Source organism: Nicotiana attenuata, unplaced genomic scaffold (assembly GCF_001879085.1).
Source record: "Nicotiana attenuata strain UT unplaced genomic scaffold, NIATTr2, whole genome shotgun sequence".
NCBI lineage: Eukaryota > Viridiplantae > Streptophyta > Magnoliopsida > Solanales > Solanaceae > Nicotiana > Nicotiana attenuata.
The window spans coordinates 409,083-429,968 of NW_017670590.1; the positions used below are offsets into that span (position 1 = coordinate 409,083).

General features: G+C 40.4%; 1 protein-coding gene across 1 annotated transcript; it reads left to right on the forward strand.

Annotated features, from left to right (window-relative positions):
- Window positions 1-13,498: 13,498 nt before the first annotated feature.
- LOC109241322 (phosphatidylinositol transfer protein 1-like) lies at window positions 13,499-20,886 on the forward strand. The gene is made up of 10 exons (XM_019408053.1): window positions 13,499-13,874; window positions 14,995-15,025; window positions 15,112-15,260; window positions 15,768-15,859; window positions 15,978-15,985; window positions 16,089-16,160; window positions 16,280-16,447; window positions 18,302-18,397; window positions 19,099-19,221; window positions 20,441-20,886. Exons 1-10 carry the CDS (start codon window positions 13,855-13,857, stop codon window positions 20,522-20,524), a joined length of 843 nt encoding a protein of 280 aa, XP_019263598.1. The 5' UTR covers window positions 13,499-13,854; the 3' UTR covers window positions 20,525-20,886.

Here is a 20,886-nt window from a genome sequence, read left to right on the forward strand (position 1 = left end):
CTTCTCTCGAAATTCCAAACCATAATGGCCAAAACATCTAAATTTGTTCCCCAAAAAGAAAAAACCTCTTCATCATCGCGGCCGGCCAGAAGTAAAATGGTGGTGCCACCTCGTATCGAGGAGTGTATTCCCCCGCCGTGTGAAACAACATCCGATTTCAAAATTGAAAAACCTGTATCGACACCAGGTCGATGTATATCCCGATACATCTGTTTGATAACCAAAGACGAGCTCCATCAAGTGAAAAAGGACTGCAACTGGTAGAACAAATATGTGGTGATCCTTCCCCTGAAGAGGACATCACTACTCAAAAAGCAGGGTACTTAAGCGTGTACACCTACCCGTTCACGCTAGGCCCTGCCGATCCAGCTCTGGGTCCCATTGATCTAGTTATTCTTGATTTTTGCCAACAATACCAAGTGACGGCCAGATCTATCCTTCATTCTAGCGCATCGTCAATCTGATCAGATTCTTCTCGGGCCAGGTCGAGGGAATGCCTTTTACCCTTGATCATCTGATCAGGCTATACAACCCTCATTTTTATCGAGGTGGCCTGATAAAGCTGCAATGCCAATCCACGAAATCTCTCTTCTCCAACATCGATGAAGACAAAGATCAAGGATGGATGAGCTGGTTTGTCCGACACAGGACCTCTGACCTGATTCCTACTGAGAGGATGCCATTCCCCGAGGAATGGAATATGAAACGTAAGTACATGTTTGTCGATAATGGATTTATACCACATTTTCCCTTCTCTTTCTCGACCTCATCTTTTTCTCGGTCTAACCCATTTCTGATGGTGTAGCCGTTGCTTGGTTCCTTGGTGTGGTCCCCAACCTCGAAGGTTGGGTCCGAAAACTGGTCTCTACTTCTTTCTACGCGGATCGCAGCTGGCGTGACCTGGCCAAAGGTCGATGGGAGGCTAAAAACCATGGTGAGTCTCTTGTTTGCTTATTTGTGTTTCTCAGAGAAATACTTACTTTGTCTTTATGTAGGCCTCGAAGACGTCATTGCTATGTGGCCTCCCCCGCCCGGTGAAGAAGAGATCCCAAAGCCTTCCAAAGAAAAGAAAAGAAAGAGGGGGTCGCCTGTAAATTCCCCGAAGCCAAAGAAAAGCAAGGCTCAAAAGCCTAAGGCCGATATTGTGGCCCTATCTCCAGAAACGGCCCAAAGCCTTCAGGACGAGGAGGAAGGGAGGGAGGATGATGACTACCTGTTGGTAGCTCAAAAAAGACGAAGCACTGACGCTTCGAAGTCTACCGAACTGATGGTGGCTGATGTGGTTCATTCTAGGACTGAAGAAATCTCCGAGGGGAGCTCGAGCAAAGTCCCTGAGCAATCGGGCAGCAAAAGAACACCTCGTCTTGGAGGTCATTTGGAGGGTGAGATCGAGGGGCCTGGTCCCGAGGCCCTTCAAAGAGAAGAGAATGCCCCGAGTGGATCAGTTAGGGTAATTAATGTGGATGAATCGCCGCCTGGTCCTGAGTTCTCCGAGGGGCAATTTCGAGATGCTCGGAACATGCGAACTCCTGATGTGGGAATGAGCCACAAAGGGTACGATATCTTTTGAGAGTGCCTAGCAGGGATCGAAGATGGTCCCGACCCAGATGCTTCTTTTATATTTGATGAGGCCCAGGATCACGAATGTGTTTTATCCTTGTTGTTCTGAGTCTAACTTTTCCTTTTTGTGAAGGCTGTGATGCTCCATCGAGAAGTGTTTTCCAAGTCTCGAGATGAGCTTACTCGACGTGAGGCCGAGCTCAAGAAGCTCTCGGAAGAGAGGGATGGCCTTAAGATCCTCTATGTCAAAAAGGAGGGGGAAATCAGTGACCTTCGAATCGAACTGGCGAAGGCTCGTCAAGAACAGACCGAGCTTGTCGAAAAGGTAATATACCCTTTGAAGTTTTGTTATGCATTTGTCCGATTGGTCGGCTAACATTTCAACTTTGCAGGCTCAACAAAAGGGCGAGCTGGTGGAGCAGCTTCGAGAGGAGCTCAAGATGAAGGAGGCCGAGACCCTGGGTAGATACAAGGCATGGACCATCTTGCCTTGGAGAAAGATACTCATCGGGAGCAGCTGGCTTCAATTGAACGCCAGCTTCATAGTGTAAAGGAGGAGAGCCTGTCCCGAAGTCCCAGAATCGAGGAGCTCAAAGCTAAATCTGCTGCTGAGCTTGCTAAGGCCAAATCTGATGCAGAGGCATTTATATCTTCGTACCGAGCTGACGCTGAAGCAGCTAATACCCGGGCAAAGGAGATCTCTGCTACGGCCGAAGTTAAGCTATCATGTGCACTCGACCACGCCAGGCGACAGTCCCGGAGAGAAACCCTCGAGGAGGTGCATGCTCGCGGTTTCGACCTCTCAGCAGATACTGACAAGGCAAAGACTTTGGAAGAAGAGGTTGTTGCTTTGCTTTCTGATGACGAGGATTCAGCTAGTGGCTCCGAGAGTGGAGGAGACGAAGATGAAGTCCCCGAGAAGGAGGTTCCCGAAGACGCGGCTCCCGAAGATGCAGCTGCCGAAGATGTGGCTGCCGAAGATGTGGCCCCGGAGTAGATTTAGGTTTTTTTGTTTTGTTTTTGTGTTTTTGTGCAAGGACCCCTCGTGGGTATTGTAAAATATCTCTTGTAAGCCCCTCTTATAAATATAAAAGTATCTCTTTGCTTCATCTTCGATTTCGTATTGTCTTTATTTTGTGAAAATTTTGAAAACTTCAATGACCAAGTGAACCTTGGCTCGGATTCTAAATATAAAAACCCTTAGGTTTTTTAGTGATCAGCATGTGATCCTCGAACTTAGAATAGAATACCTCTTAATGTTTTTGTTAGTCTCGAGCTATGCTTAATTTGATTTGGCGCGAACTCGAGATAATGGAATTCTTGAGTCCGAGTTGAGTGAGAGCAAGGTCTCGAACCCCATATGTTTTGGCCCTTGGGCTCTTTTATATCGGCCCTTAGGCTCTTTTATATTGGCCCTTAGGATCTTTAATTTGGACCAATTTGGCCTCTAAAGCGGCTATAATTTTTCTCTCTTTTCGGCTAAAAGACTTAGTGAAAATTCATCTATGCCTTAGCATGTGTTTTTTGTACCCATTGGGTTTCTCGAAGGTTCGACGCATCGGAACCTTATTAGTAATTTGTTTATGTAAACATAATCGAATACCTCTTGAGGTTATTTCGAAGGCTGACATTATCGAAGCCATTAAATTATTCGAGGGCTGATTTTATCGAAGCCCTTTATCTTTTGCTTTTGCCGAGGGTAGCCTGATTTAACCGGGTTTTTCTAAGTGTTTGAAGGCCTTTTAATTTTACGGCGGATTATTTTGGCCGTAACCTTTTTATATGACCGTAGTCTTTAATATGGCCGTAGCCTTTAATATGGCCATAGCCTTTGGGTATGTCTCTTGAACTTGTTTCCCGATAACCTTTTGAACTTGTTCGAAAGGTTAGTCCCCGAGTATGATGTCCTTGGCCTTTATATCGAGGGGATGCCTCTTTGAGGTCTTATAAGTTTGAGTTTTGATGACTCGGATGTGTTAATTGTCGATGACAGTCCCCGAGTATTCAGGGTGTATTTGCGTTCTGGCCTTTGGGCCGTTTCTTGTAGAATTGTAAGTGTAGAGATCGTATAATAGTAGACATCTTTGAGACACAAAGTGTTTTGATATAGAAGGAATGCTTCTTTGAATACTTGATACATGCTTACATGTTTTGCCGTCGGGGATCGACTATTCTATATGGACACGGTTCATCTAACCGTTTGGCCCATTACAAAGTTCTCCTATCGAGGCCTCTTAGGCGTGAAGTATTTTCCTCGAAAATATGACCTCCGAGGGTGATGCCCCCCAATATTCGGGGTTGATTGAAAAGAAGCCTTGGATACTGTTGAGTTCTTCTTAGGTAGCATATAGTTGTTGCCTCATTAAAAACCTCACCGGTAAAACCCATTTGGGACAAAATCCGATCTAAGGGAAAAAGAGTGCACCGCATGCTTTAAAATCTAAGATCTTCGAGTAAAAAGGTATAGCTTCGATCGAACACCTGCAATGAGTTAGTTTCTAATTCAAATGGACAATAAAGATACATTCATACCTTAGCAATAGTATCATTTGAGTAATGATACGTTCCAATTGTTCGGCAGGTGTTCATCTTCCATTGTCCTAAGTTTGTAAGATCCTTTACAGACAACTCCGATGACTCGGTACGATCCTTCCTAATTCGGGCCCAGTTTCCCTTCATTCGAGTCTCGAGTATTAAGGGTGACTTTCCGTAGAGCTAAGTCCCCGATTCCAAAGTGTCGAAGGTTGGTCTTTCTATTGTAGTATCTCTCGATTCTTTGCTTCTACACGGCCATCCGAAAAAGTGTTGCTTCTCGTTTTTCATCTAATAGCTCGAGGCTAGTGTTCATAGCCTCGTGATTTGATTCCTCCGATGCATGTCGAAACTTGGCGCTGGGTTCCCCGACCTCAACAGGGATAAGGGCCTCGGAGCCATATACTAAAGAGAATGGAGTAGCCCCCGTGCTAGACTTTGATGTTGTTCGATATGCCTATAGGACCTCAGGTAGAACTTCTCTCCATTTTCCCTTTGCATCGTCCAACCTTTTCTTCAGGTTCTGAATAATAGTTTTGTTTGTTGGCTCGGCCTGTCCATTTCCAGTTGGGTGGTATGGTGTTGATAAGATCCTCTTTATTTTATGTGCTTCGAGGAACTCCATTACCTTGTTGTCGATGAATTGTTTTCCATTGTCACATACAATCTCGGTAGGTATCCCGAACTAGCATATGATGTGGTCCCAGATGAAGTCAATAACTTCTTTTTCTCTAACCTTCTCGAAGGCTTGTGCTTCGACCCATTTAGAAAAATAATCAGTCATAAACAAAATAAATTTAGCTTTACCTGGGGCCGTTGGTAGAGGACCGACAATGTCCATTCCCCATTTCATGAAAGGCCACGGGGATAGGACCGAGTGGAGTTGTTCCCCGAACTGATGGATCATCGGTGCAAACTGCTGGCACTCATCACATTTTTTGACAAACTCCTGAGTATCTTTTTCCATGTTGTCCCAGTAATACCCTGCTCTAATAATTTTGGGAACCAAAGACTCGGCGCCGGAGTGATTACCACAAGTACCTTCGTGGATTTCTCATAGAACATAATCGGTGTCCCCTGGCCCTAAACATACCGCCAATGGCCCATCGAACGTTCTCCTGTACAGTGTTCCATCTTCGTCTAATGCAAACCTAGCAGCCTTGGTTCGTAGGGCCCTCGATTCTTTGTGGTGATGGGAGTTTTCCATTCCTCAGATAATCGATATATTTATTCCTCCAGTCCCAAGTCAAACTTGTTGAATTTATCTCGGCGTGACCCTCTTCAACCACAGACCTCGATAACTGGGTGACAGCCCCCGGGACGATATCATCTTCTTCAACCGAGGATCCCAGATTAGCAAGTGAATCAGCCTCGCTATTTTGTTCTCGAGGCACATGATCCAGAGTTCACTCCTTGAAGCCGTGCAAAGTTACCTGTAGCTTATCCAAGTATCGTTGCATCTTGTCCTCTCGAACCTCAAAACTCTTGTTTACTTGGTTTACCACCAACAATGAATTGCGCTTGGCTTCAATGACTTCTGCTCCCAAGATCTTAGCTAACTTGAGACCTGCAATCATGGCCTCATACTCGGCCTCATTATTAGTCAACCTAGAAGTTTTTATAGATTGCCTAATAGTGCCGCCGTAGGTGGCTTTAAGACAATGCCAAGACCAGACCCTTTCACATTCGAGGAACCGTCCGTGAAAAGGGTCCATACCCCCGATGATGTACCCGACCTTAGCAAGAGTTCTTTCTCTACTTCGGTTACGAGGGTCGGCGTAAAATCGGCCACGAAGTCAGCTAGGATTTGAGACTTAATGGTCGTTCGGGGTTGATATTCGATATCGTACCCGCTAAGTTCGATGGCCCATTTGGCCAGCCGGCCCGATAGCTCGGGCTTATGCAGAACATTTCGAAGGGGGTAAGTGGTTAATACACATATGGGATGACATTGAAAATATGTCTTTAGCTTCCTAGATGCGCTTATCAATGCAAGTGCTAATGTTTCTAAGTGAGGATATCTAGTTTCAGCATCTCCTAGAGTTCGGCTTACATAATAAACAGGAAATTGCGTACCTTGCTCTTCTCGAACTAGTACCCCACTACCGCTATCTCGGATGCTGCCATGTATAGGTAAAGTTTTTCATCTACCTTCGGGGTGTGAAGCAAAGGCGGGCTCGATAAGTATCACTTCAATTCTTCCAAGGCTTACTGGCATTCCGGGGTCCATGCGAAATCATTCTTCTTTTTAAGCAAGGAAAAGAACCGGTGACTTCGATCAGATGACCTCAAAATGAATCGACCCAAAGCAGTTATTCGTCCAGTCAGCCTTTGCACGTCCTTCACACTATCCACCATCGTGATATCCTCGATGGCCTTGATCTTGTCGGGATTAATTTCGATACCCCGATTCGAGACCATGAAACCGAGGAACTTACCCGAGCCGACTCCGAAGGCGCACTTCTCCGGGTTAAGCTTTATGTTGTACTTTCTCAAAATTTTGAATGTTTCCTGCAAATGAGTTAAATGGTCCTCTGCGCGCAGGGACTTAACCAACATATCATCAATGTAAACTTCCATTGTTTTACCTATCTGTTCTTCGAAAATTTTGTTAACTAGGCGTTGGTATGTAACTCCTGTATTTTTTAGCCCGAAGGGCATTACATTGTAACAATAAGTTCCAAATTTAGTGATAAATGAAGTCTTTTCCTGGTCCTCCGGGTCCATCTGAATTTGATTGTACCTGGAGTAGGCGTCGAGAAAAGTTATGATCTCGTGGCCGGCCGTGGCATCGATCATACGATCGATGTTGGGCAGTGGGAAAGAATCTTTCGGACATGCTTTGTTTAAATCCTTGTAATCTACGCACATTCTAAGTTTATTTCCTTATTTAAGAACTACAACTACGTTGGCTAACCATTCGGGGTATTTTACCTCCCGAATAGACCCTATTTTAAGGAGTTTGGTTACCTCGCCCTTTATGAATGCATGTTTCACCTCGGACTGGGGCCTCCTTTTTGCTTTATCGGTTTGAACCTAGGGTTGAGGCTTAACCGATGTGTTGTTATTTCCGGTGGAATCCCTATCATATCTAAGTGGGACCAAGCAAAGCAATCCATATTATCAATAAGAAATTGAATGAGTTTTTTCCTGAGTTCGGGGGTTAATCCCATTCCTAGGTATACCTTTCTCTCGGGCATATATTTGATCAGTATGACCTGCTCCAGTTCCTTGACAGTTGACTTGGTAGCATCGGACTCTTCGAAACGACGAAGGTTCGAGGAGTAAGGAAATCCTCTTTTTCGTCTTCGATTACCTGTTGCTCCGATTCCGTCGAGGCTGGGGCCGGTGATTGCTACTTAGCCGCCTGCTTACCTTTGATGCTCGATTTCTCCGAGGTCGAAGGCTCTGGTATTGGCGTCACTTCATCGACTGCAAACATTTCCTTTGCAACATGTTGCTCTCCATAGACCGTTTTTACGCCATCCTCCATTGGGAACTTCATCATCTGATGAAGAGTTGAAGGTACCGCCCTCATGTTGTGTATCCATGGTCTCCCGAGGAGTGCATTATACCTCATGTAGCCTTCGATGACATAGAATTTTGTTTCTTGTATGGTCCCGGCTACGTTGACTAGCAGGATTATCTCCTCTTTTATTGTTTCTCTTGCCATGTTAAAGCCATTTAGGACCCGAGATGTAGGTACAATCTGATCCTGTAGGCCGAGCTGTTCTACGACCCTCGATCTGATTATGTTTGCTGAGCTACCTGGATCCACTAGAACACGTTTAACTTGAATTTTATTTAAAAGGACAGAAATTACCAGGGCGTCATTGTGCGGATGAGATATGCCTTCTGCTTCCTCGTCATAGAATGAAAGGACATCCTCGGGCACATAGCTCCGAGTCCGCTTTTCTCTGGTGATCGACACCTTGGTGCGCTTGAATATGGGTCTTTGTGGGACGTCGACACCACCAACGATCATATGGATTACATGTTGTGGTTCTTCTTGCTCATTTTTTCTTGTATCACTTTCCCTGAAGTGGCTTTTAGCCCGATCACTGAGAAATTCTCGAAGGTGACCCTGTTGAACAACCGACCCACCTCCTCCCTTAGCTGCCTGCAATCTTCGGTCCTATGGCCGTGTGTGCCATGATACTTACATATCAAGTTTGGATTCCTCTGAGAAGAATCGGTTTGTATAGGCCTGGGCCACCTGGTATCTTTGATTCTTCCAGTAGCTGACATAATCCCTGATGCGTCTATACTGAAATTATACTGTGACAATCGAGGTGCCTCCGAGGGGTCGGCGTGTTTATCGAACCCGCTCTTACTCATGAGTCCCCGAGAGTTTTGACCTCGATCGTTTCTCCAATCATTCCGAGGGGCATTTTGGCTCGAACCATTATTTCTCGATCGACATACGGCTGATACCTCGATTCCCTGTCTGTATCCCTTGGGGGCTTAGTTGCCGACCTGTTAGGATGAACTGAACCCGAGGGGGCTCCCAACTGGTCGTCCTCGACCCTAATCTTCGATTGGTAATGGTTATGTACATCCGACCACGTCACAACTGGATACTCGATCAGATTCTGCTTTAATTATCCGGACGCAATCGAACTCCTTTCATTCAAACCTTGCATAAAAGCTTGTACTGCCCAGTCATTTGAGACCGGTGGTAATTCCATTCGCTCCATCTGAAACATGGACATGAACTCCCTCAACATCTCGTCATTCTTTTGTTTTATCTTGAATACATCTGATTTCCTCGTTGCCACCTTTATGGCCCCGGCGTGTGCTTTCACGAAGGCGTCTGCTAGCATAGCAAACGAATTAATAAAGTTAGGAGGCAAGTTATGATACCAAATCATGTCTCCTTTCGACAAAGTTTCCCCAAATGTTTTCAACAACACGGACTCGATCTCATCATCATTCAGGTCGTTTCCTTTAATCCCACAAGTATACGAGGTAATATGCTCATTAGGGTCGGTAGTCCCGTTATATTTGGGTATATCGGGCATGCAAAACTTTTTAGGAATGGGCATCGGAGCCGCGCTTTGAGGGAATGGTTTTTGTATGAACTCTGAGGCATCTAAACCCTTCAAGACTAGAGGTGCCCCCGGTATCTGGTCAACACGGGAGTTATAAGTTTTCACCTTTTTGTCGTTGTCTTCAATCTTCTTTTCCCCGGACTCGATCCTCCTGGTGAGCTCTTCGAGCATTTTCATAATAGTGGGGTCAGTCCCCGAGCCATTTTCACTTGACCTCTCTGGCGCCGGTTCAGCACGTCGAGTGTTCTGATTCAGCTATGCTCGGGGTTTTATTCTGACTCTGAAGTTGAGCGATGGCGATCTGCTGAGCTTGCAGCATCTCGAATATCACTTGGAGGCTGACTCCCCCATCTCCTATACCTGGTGTTCTTTGGCCCCCAGATCGGGCTTCCCTGCGTACACTCCCTACGGGGTCTGTGCCTAGATCTGTATTTAAAGCAATATGCCAACTAACGTCAACTGGTTCCACATTTGGCATTTCCCCTAAGTTTATCGGTGGTACACCGACCCCTACATTGTTGTTATCCCCATGAAATCCAAGACCTTCATTGGTATGAACAGGTGTATTTTGCGAGTTTGACATGTTTAATCCTAAGAATCAGAAAATCTTGACAAGAAAAAGTGTAAAAATTACGTGTGTAATGAGAATCAGTAATGAAATAATCACTATTATCTTTAGCCCCACGGTGGGCGACAAACTGTTTACCTCGAAAATACGAGTAATAATTAAATTTGATTTGTGGTTTTAAAGGTGTGTGATTTAGTTCAATACTAATTAATAATCAAGAAATATAAAGTATATATTTTTGAAACGGGAATTAAAGTAGTAGATCTTTTAGCCCCTTATCGCCGTGGAGGAAAAATCGGACTATTCGGGGGAGCTGGAGTGGGTAGAACAGTACTTATTATAGAATTGATTAACAATATTGCTAAAGCTCACGGGGGCGTATCCGTATTTGGCGGAGTGGGTGAACGTACTCGGGTAGGAAATGATATTTACATGGAAATGAAAGAATATGGAGTGATTAATGAAGAAAATATTGCAGAATCAAAAGTGGCCCTAGTTTACGGTCAGATGAATGAACCGCCGGGAGCTCGTATGAGAGTTGGTTTGACTGCCCTAACTATGGCGGAATATTTCCGAGATGTTAATGAACAAGACGTACTTCTATTTATTGACAATATCATATATGAAAGAAACGAATGAATCAAACCAGTGTTACCAAACAATATCGGCCTCGAGCTTAGTGACCTCAAGATGAACCAAGAACAATAAAGTAAGAATAGTAAAGAGAAAAGACAAGTTTGATGAACAAAGAGCCAGAAAAATAAGATAGTATATTCGTTGTCAATGATTGGATGATCTTTACAAATGATTGGGGTCCCCTTTATATAATAGGGGAACCCTAAATAAGGTACATTTCCATTTACAGTAAGGAATCTTATTGGGACAGCTGTCTAACCGCCTAGTACGGAATCGTACAATTCTATTCCAGGATTTGCGCCATGATTCTGGGGACGTGGCAGGAGTCTCGCTCATTCTGTTAGAAATCCATAACGGCATTATTTCGGGGTCGAGCATCCTCGGCTTCGGTATTCATCGTACTTCAATCCTCGGGCATTGCATCCTATCTTCGAGCTCAAGTCTGGTCCATCGAGCTCGAACTCGATCTTGCCTGAATTCGGTCATAAGACGATCCCTCGAGCCTATTGGTCGAAGGCATATGATTTTGACCATATACAAGCTCAAAATGGCCGGTGGTGGTCGCTTGACAATGGCTTGTGTCATATTTCTAAGGCTAGGCATTGCAGCTGCAATCACCGGTAGTTCATGATTGTCTATCATCCTTACATATTGTGAAAGTTCCACAATTACTTGTTGATTTTCGATTTCTTGCCGCTCTTGTTGCTGCTTCAACTTCTTTTGTTGCTTTTATTATTTTTAATTTTTGTAGAAGAGTCTCTAATGTTCATTCTCAAAGGGTTCAAGTTTATATTTACCTCATCCTTCTTCCCTAACATTCACACAAGTACCTGAGACAGATCAGGTAAATCAAACAAATCAAAACTTGAACAGAAAACTTATAAAATTAACTCAATTAAACAATCAATTGCTAAGTCCCCAGCAACGGCGCCAAAAATTTATTGGTTCCACAAGTACATACAAGTATACGTGGCCGTCAAGTAATAAAGTGACTTGAAAGTTCGATATCGAACCCACGTAGACTCAAAATAATTATTAACTAAGCTAACTAAAATTAATTAACTATTCTAGATAATCAAAGTGATGGTATTTTCTACTAAGACTACTATTGTGATATTTAAACAAGTAAACAACTAAATTAATAAGAAGCAAGCTATTGTGGTTGAATTTTAATCAAAGGAGATGGAAATTCGAGGTTTGTGGTCGGTTTATTAATCCTATTGAGTTCATAATTACACCTATTAATCTGAAGTATCTATGATTGCTAGTTGACTGAATCGTTTATTGAAATAGCATGTTCCCACCGTACTATCTGTATTTCTGCAATATATCAATCATATACTTCTACGGTATTGATCTATCATGAACGAATACAGTATGACATTCAACTAAGGAAGACTGGTATATTTCTATCCTAACCGCGAAATTTTTCCCGAGCTACGCGTTCAGAAATAAGCTCTCTTTAGTTTTACTCTAATCTAAACATGACTTTCCCAAGTATAGCAAAGATAGTTGGGTGAATCGGTGGCTATAACAATTCACAAGTTAAAATTAGAATTAAAGAAACAACCACAAGATCATAATTCGAATTAAAAATTATGTAGTTTATATTCATGACAATTACAATACTAGAAAAAGAGTGCTTAGCCACTCATGTTCGTAGTAAAAATATCCAAGTATTTTGTATAAATAAATTACAAAGAAAAGATAAAGGAATGAAGAACTCTATGATTTTTCTCCTCCAAAAGTTATTCCACGTGATGTTCTAGCCTCCAAATAATGTCCAACCACCAAAAGAGTAGGTTTAGAACCCCATTTGATACATGTTGGGAGCGTGGGCCGAAACACCAAGTCCCAACCGAATTAGGATAAAATTCCCACTAAGGCGCCATGGGAGGCGCCTGGCGCCAAGCTGGGTGCCAAACTTTGTACTGTGCTGCCAATGGCGCCGTGGGAGGTGCTTAGCACCAAGCTAGGCGCCCAAATTTTTTACTTTGGTGCTCTGCAGCCCTTGGAGTTTTGAAGGGGCTAGGCTCCAAATTAAACGCCAAAGTCATACTCCCTCCAAATTCTTCCGTTTTGGCTTCAATTTTCTCGCAATTTCTCCAAATTACTTCAAATTGACTCTTACACATATAAGCACCATTATTAAGCTCGAGTCATAGATATTCACAATAAAGTTAACAAGATCGAGGCATAATGTAAGACAAATTACATACAAAAATATGAATTTTTAGCCAAACGTCATAACGTTAATACAATATTCATTTTGAAACCACAATTAACTCAACAATTATATGTGCAATTATAATAGATTGCATACAAACCGTTATAATTAAAATTTATTATTAGCTATTTTCTTCATCATTAGTTGGATTATTAGAACACTTTGAGCTCTTTTTTCTTCTAATTTTGTGCATATGTCTGTAACTCCTAAATATAAACACACTACTTAAAAAGAATGAACATTTATTCAGTTGTATAATTCTAACAATAGAGTAGTTAGAAAAAAAGAGTTTTTATCTTCTCTTTTCATTTTACTTCACCTCATTTAGTGAAATTTTCCAAAAGTCGCTAAATATAATCATAATAAATACCATTATCAAAATTATATATGATTAATAATCACAATTTCAAATTTTAATATATGTATAATAATTAAATAGTATAGAGATCATAAGTCTTTAATTATGAATAATATTTATATATAAATATAATCACAAATCAATATTATTTAAAATGTATTATAATGAAATGAAAGACCTTTATATAGGAAGGAAAGGATAGGGGACTCATGTAACAATATATGTTTTCTCTTTAAATTAACTGTTGACATGTCTTTCCCAAGAGAGGACTTTACCTCAAGAACTTTGTTATTTAAATTCTACAAAAAGGTATGTGACGCTTTAACTTGGTTTTATTTTTGGGATGTCTTTTCACTTTTTATTTTTTAACATTTGCTTTTTAATTATTTTCTGTGAATTGTCCCACAGTATATATTTATTTGTAAATTTTTTATTTTTTCTGTATTTACTGCAAATTCACTAGTAATCCAGTAATACAAATAATAATCACTATCATAACCAAAATGAAATCTCATTGGGAAAATCAAAGGACGGCCATTGTCCATTTGGCTATTTTGTTGCAAAAGTATCAAAGCAGCACACGACACGTCGTTTTAAACGACCGCCAGCCTCAAGTCAAACGTGTCTGCTCAGCACTTTCCCTTTCTTGAACATTCTTCTACGCGTCTGCTTACAACACCACCATCTTCTCCAAATTATTATTCTCTTTTTCGTTTACTCTCTTCATTTTTGCTTCTATAGGAGTTGTGGGTTGATATAAAAATTCATCCTAATTTCTTTCTCTTCCCCCGTCCACTGCCTGCTGACTTGTTTTGGCCCAAATTATAACCATTGATTCAGCTTCTTCAAGTTTCTTGAAGTTTTAATCACTTTGTTTGGGTCAAAGGAGATTTTTTTTTTTTCAATCCTTGACTCTGCGGCAATGGTTCAGATAAAAGAATTGTATCCTTTAGTGATGAAATTTTAGCATTTTTATTGTATTTGTATGTTTAAAATTATGCTTTGCTTATTATGAGCCTCAGTTTAGTGCTTTTTTTAGTTAATTCTTCAAGAATTGTTCTTTTAGTCCAAAGGGTATTGGACAGTATTTTTGTACTCTGTTGGTTCCAATTTGTTTGGTGCTCTTTCTTTGTTATACATGTCAAAAAGACTGGTATATATTTATATTTTTGGAAACTATTTAATCTTTACATTTGAATTTGGGAACACCACTAGATACAAAATGAGATGGTGGACTAGGAGGGTGTTTGGCTAAGCTTATAAGCTGGTCAAACTGGCTTATAAGCAATTTTTGGCTTATCTACGACGTTTGGTAAAATTAAAAGTGCTTATAAGTTAAGTGCTTATAAGCCAAAAATAAGCCAAAAGCCATAAGTTGGTCTCCCCCAACTTATCAAATTTCAGCTTATAAGCACTTTAGGTTTGACCAAAATATTTACTATTCTATCCCTAAAATACTTCTTTTTAAAACAAAACTCTTTGTATATCCAATTTTTTAGCTGCTTATTATTAATTTCAGCACTTTTATCCAAACACGTAACTGTTTATTTTTTAAATCAGTTTCAGCACTTAAAAGTGCTTTTCAGCACCTATGTTTATCAGCTACTCTAAATCAGCTAAGCCAAACGGGGGTTTAGCCGAATAAAAGTAGTACTCCATCCGTCCAATTTATGTGAATCTGTTTGACTGGACACGGAGTTTAAGAAAAAATAAAGACTTTTGGAATTTGTGGTCCTAAACAAGTCAAAAAGGGGCCATTTGTGTGGTTATAAAAGCTTCTCATTAAGGGTAGAATTGTAAGTTTAAGCTAAACTGTTACCAAATTTAGAATGGGGTCATTATTTTTTGAACAGACCAAAAAAAAAAATAGGTTCACATAAACTGGAACAGAGGGACTAGTTTTTTAGGCTGAAAATCACTTTTTTAAGTGTTGGAGCTGATTTTAGGAATAAGCAGTTATGTGTTTGGAATGAAGTGTTAAAATTTAGCTGTTTTGTGATTTTCCATTTTATTGGTGTTTCCTTGACCAATAACTTCTTTTTTTACTGGGGATTTTCTGAAGTCGAATTGTGATGCCCTTATCATTGGAAGAGGTATACTAAAGTGAAAAACTTTGAGAAATAAACTAAATGCTTATTTGAGTGTTTGATGGATAATTAATTTAGTATTTGCATTGCAGTATCAGATAGCTCAAATGTACATGGTCATGAAAATGCAACAACAGAGCACTACAGGTGATGAAGGGGTAGAGGTTTTACAAAACAAACCATTTAGTGATGATGAATTTGGAGAGGGCCAATACACTTCAAAAGTTTACCACTTGCAGAGGTAACTTGAGTTCATAACTTATTTAATGAATTTTATTTGAAAGTTGGTCTATCGGACACAATCTCTCTATCCCTACCCGTCTGTCCTTCCAGGGTAGGGGTAAGGCTGCGTACATCTTACCCTCCCCAGACCCCACTTGTGGGAAAAAAGTGGGTTTGTTGTTGTTGTTGTTGTTATTTGAAAGCTGCTCTATTTTGTCTCCAGTTGATTGAATAAGCAGTGTGCCATTAATCAATACAAGTAATTAGCTTTATGATGATTATTTATGAGTCAAAGGAGTTAAGTACCTTGCACACAATTGATCCGGCTTAAGAAACCAGTTAACTAGTAGTCGTGTGAGGATAATTGTAAATTGAATCAACTGTTATTTAGGTAATCGCTAGTCTGTAGCTGTAGAAGTTCCTGTGGTGCCATATAAAGACTGCTTTTTGAGTACCTTTTTTTTTAAAAAAATAAAAAAAAAATTGGAACTTATAGTCTGAGACTCGATTCGCCTCGTCATTGCAGCAAAGCACCATCTTGGTTGACTACATTTGCACCAGCTGATGCCCTTGTGATGCAAGAGGAAGCTTGGAATGCATACCCTAAATGTAGATCAGGTTCATGTTCTTACTTGCACTTGATTTTCTTTTCATTGTTAGATCCAAATTCTTCAGTGTGCTCTTGTACTAACCTATTTACTGGTTTCTGTCGGAAATGTATCACCATTCAATGCAGTTGTTAAGGTAACTACTGTTGTGACATCTGCAGTCCTTAACTCCCTATACATTGTGGAACTCTCTGATACAATTTGGAGTATTAAAATTGTTGATTGATTTCTTTATGCAGTCCCCATATTTTTCGAGATTCTTTATGAGCATTGACACAATACACAAAGCTGACAATGGCTGTTCTGAAAATGTAAGTTCAATGTACTTGATTGCAGAGCTACCGTGAGAATTGTAATACCATGAGAGTTGTGTTATCATTCCTGTGGGTGTCTTGGAAATTGGCATTGACTTGAGATAATAATGTAATAGGTGCATGGCCTGAGCAAGGAACAACTGGCAGCTAGGCAGGTCGAAGTTATTGATATTGCTTCAACTGCTACTGATTATTGGAGTTACATAGTGGGACGGAACGATGTTGATTTATCTAATTTCCGATCAGCAAGAAGCGGCCGTGGCCCACTCTTGGAAGGCTGGCAGGTTTGTGTATCCCTTTTTTACAGTAGAAGTGCATGATAAACCTTTGTCCCCTCCTTTTAGAAGGTTTTTCAGTTGGCTTGGAAACGGATTACAGGCCTTGGATTTCTTATGCTAACTCCTTTGGCTTTCATACTTTTATTTGTTTATTTGTGGAGTCTAAGACTAATAGTTCAGAAAATACGAATTCCACCTTAAAAACTGTAACCGGTCCAACGGCATGAACAACTATGTTTAGAACTCTGATTCTAGCATTCACTTATTTAATTGCTTTAGATTTGTTGCCTGGCAAAGGAAAAGGGAAACACTTTGGTACGGGGTCCAGCGCCAACAGTTTCTTTGTAATTAAGGTATTGGTTGATCCTCTTTAATTGAGGAAGACTGTAATTGGATCAACTTGAATTCAGAACAGTTATTAGCTAAAAGACCAGTTATACCTCCTGTAATAAATATAAATGCGAACCGTTTAGTTTCGCTTTTTGTAACCGACACACAAATGCTATATTTTTATAGTTAAACGAATTGATAATAGAAGACTCTCACAACACCTAAATTAGATTTTGATCATGAAGTTGTTTCACTTTGGTCCTTATAAGATTAAGAGGTCATTGTGGCATCCAAAGGTGTAGCCTAGTCAAGAAGCTGGAATGTAGACCGGGAGAGACCAGAGGTTTGAATCCTAGGAGAGGGAAAACATTAGGTGGTTTCTTTCCATGACAACATCATCTAATACTTGTATCGGTGGGACAAACACAACATTGCTTTTTTTTTAAAATGGAGTAAGGTATCCTTGTGGGACTATTAGAGTTCAGTCGAAGAAATTGTGAGGAAATCATTGAAGGAATGATTACTGTAAGCTCTAGAGAATCTGATTGCAGAGATTATTTATATGAACTTAGATGAGCATCTTTTTCCCTTTATCTCAAGCGTCGTTTAGTTTGTAAGTGGTGTAATACTGAGTTTTACCGAGGGATGAGGTTAGGTAACTTGTGTCTTGTTTCTTTTTTGTCGGATTAAAGGGGATTAAATTTTGGGATGAAGTTTTCTTTCCAAATTGAGATTAGTCTTATATCAAAAAACGAAAGAATAGACTACAATAAGTTGATAATCTAATGAAGACTTATGACTGAATGGCCTGGGCTGGGCAGTGTGTGAGGGTTAGCTGCGAGGGGGAATTTGGAATGATTTTGATTTGGTACACAAACAACCCCCCCCCCACCACACACACACACCACACCCCACCCCGCGACCACACATACTAGCACATGGATAACTGGCCCCTCTAATCCTTCTTCCCATTACTAACCAAAAGCTGGACAGGTGGCAGAGCTGCTATTCGTTTCCTTCGTTTCCACAAACGAAGTGACCCCTGAAGGTAAGTAGGATTACATAGATAAGTACCAACCACAATGATCATAACTAGAGTAAAACACCTTCAACAATTTTTGTTGGTGTAAGAGTTTGTTTTTGGGAGAAATCAAGAAAGTTATACTTCATTTCTGTTCTTCTCTATTTGATTATGTCATCCAGCTTGAAGTTTTCAGTCATATACAGCTAGCTTGCATGACTGTTGTTTTTTGCTTCATAAGATACATGATACCAGCACGAATATTAACAAGGATGTTCTGAAATTTCTGCTAATTCTCTTTCCTTTACGGCCTTTTGGTCCTTCTAAGATTAGATGCCTTATTGTGAAGCTGGTGCCTACTGTATAGTCTGTGCTACACTTTTTACGCCTCTTATATGTTGCTATGGATTAACATGTACCGGCTTCAGTTGCAAAAAAAATACTATATTGAGTGCGACTTCCTCTCTTTGACAACTCCTATTAATTCTACTGTTTCTTGGTATTGGCAGGACCATTGCAGTCCCATTATGACAGCTTACAAACTGGTGATTATAGATGCTCCATACTGGGGCTTTGGGAGCAGATTGGAACAAGCTTTGCTAGCGGTATAAATTTTGGATGCTTCATTAAATTTTTGAGTTATGGAATCGTTGCTTTATACGTTCTGCTTGAAAATGATTCGAGGGCATCAATACATCTTCCATAACTTGAAGTCTTGAATACTAAAATATTCATAAAATATGCGACACATCCCACTAATATTGACTGATCTAATGAGCCGGTGACACGTAAAGTCATGTCATGGCATATATCAGTTAAAGGAGGATACCTATGTTCTCTGAAACACCTGACTGCAATAGCAAGTGGTTTCTCTAATCTTATCTATTGACATTGCCAAAGCTTGTTTCCTCTACAGTCTACAAACCTGATGTCATTGATGTCTAAGTACTGAGTTTTGTATTGCTGAGGTAGATTGAGGTTAAAGAATGTGTTGACATCTAGGAGCAGTGTGCTTAGTTTCCAAACTCTAATTAATTCTAGTGCATTTGATGGTTGTTTAGTGAAGAACACTTAAGTTGTTGGCCCAGCTCTTGTATAAGTGATCACTCAATTGAACAAGTGCGAAGAACAATTAATTGTTCTAGTGAATCTGTTCTGTAAATAACTGGGTTTTTTTCCAAAACTTTTAAAGACGATGTTCAAGCTCCAGTGCTTATAATCTATATCACCATGAACTCACTGGGAATTAAATATGATATTGCTCTTTTTCCTCTTTCTGATTTTCCTTTGGCATCTTTATTCTTAGGGTGAAAGGGCTCTGTTCCTGGAAAGTCATCGTAATTGCTTTGCCTGGATTGACGAATGGTTTGGGTTGAAAGTGGAGGTGTTGCGCGAGTTAGAGCAACAAAGTGATTATTCATTGAATATGGTAAGGCAGATCTATACATATTGTTCTCTTTTTATGGGGTTATATGATCACCTTACTGCCAAACTTATTTCTGTGACTTGATAAATAAATTGGATCTCTGAAATGCTTAACTTTCTTGACTTACTTAGGATATAACCTTTTGTAGCGCTCTTATCTCCTGCTTCCTCAAGCTGCAGCAGGATCATTATTTCTTTGTTTAGTTTCTCTTCCATGTCTTTACTTTGTTTTAATATCCCTTTTCCCTTCAGTTTACAGCCATGACATGATAAATCCCATCAGCAGCCTTCCATTTAGGTTAGAATAACTATGTTTCTTCTATATTATAGTATTATATCCCATGATTCTGCGACTGATATTCCTTTCATTTAGATCGATGCCAAGTTTGGTTAAAAAAAGGGTTGTGGGTTAAACCGTTATTTAATGATTGTCTAGGTTCGTGCTTAATATTTCCTTGTCACCTTTTTTTTGTTTTTTTTTGTTTTTTTTTTTTTTTTTGGGGGGGTGGGGGGCTGCGAGGTTGTAATTCCGCCCGGCCTTCAGTATGACCGTAAAATACTCGTTTAAGATCAGCTCTTCCCGAGAACATCAAAGGATTTGGGAAAGTATATAAATCCTTGGAGCTGTGAGATCGTGACAAAATGAGATAGGATTGGATGAGGAAAGGAACTGAGGAAGATAGAGAACTAGGGAGGGGGCTGCACAAGAAGGATAATTTTTATTCCGGGTTTGGTTTAAAGGATTGCGGTTTTGACAATTTTGCAAGAATGTATCCCTTCCATTAGATTGTTTGTCCATACTTCCAGAGATGGAGGGATGGTCATTGCATTCTTTTTTATCTATCTTTAGAAGTACGGTGTGGGTCGCTCTTCCTATCTGCCGTACCCCCAATCCTCCTCCATACTAAGGTTCCTTCAAAGAAGCAGTTCGGTAGAACAGTTTAACGTGCAGAGCTTAATTTATTTAAGCAAAATAATAAAGCAAAAAGTAGCCAAAATTAACACACTAATTTTTTATACTTTTGGTGAAAGGGAAATGTAAGATTGTTTCTTGCACAATGACTTGGAATTTTCTTTCTATAACACCTCAGGCAGACCTGGTTGTCAATTAAGAGTTTTGCCGTATTGACTAGAAAACCTGCACTTTTTAAGTTAAACATAAATTTCATATGTATGTGTTGCATTAAGGTTGATGTTTATGACTGATAACATTTTGTTGGCAGAAACTTGGCCGGCCTTGTTCGGCTGAGAAGAGTTGGATGACACAAGAGGAATCTCCACTTGAAGGCGAAAAGTCTGCTGCATGAATGTGCAATTCACAGCTGCTGTTGGTTTTGTTTTTAGATTTCATATCCATGTTATGTGTTGTAGATAAAAATATCATTGGCGTCCCTTAGGCTTTACATTGTAGTTTCTGGTGACTGATAGGTCTGCTGTCCGCGACTACTTGGTAAGGCAGGGACAAGTGCTAAAATTAGGCATAACCAGTAAAGTTTTATTTTCTGATGTTTTCATTCTTTAGGGGGTAAGATTAGGTAATAATGTAGTTATGTCGAACCGGAGACATTTTAGTGAATACAGTTTAGCTTCTTGATCTTAAAACTGTAAAGTGTATATTATATAGTTCAAAAGAATTAATTGAATTTTGCTGAAACATTTCTTGGAGTCA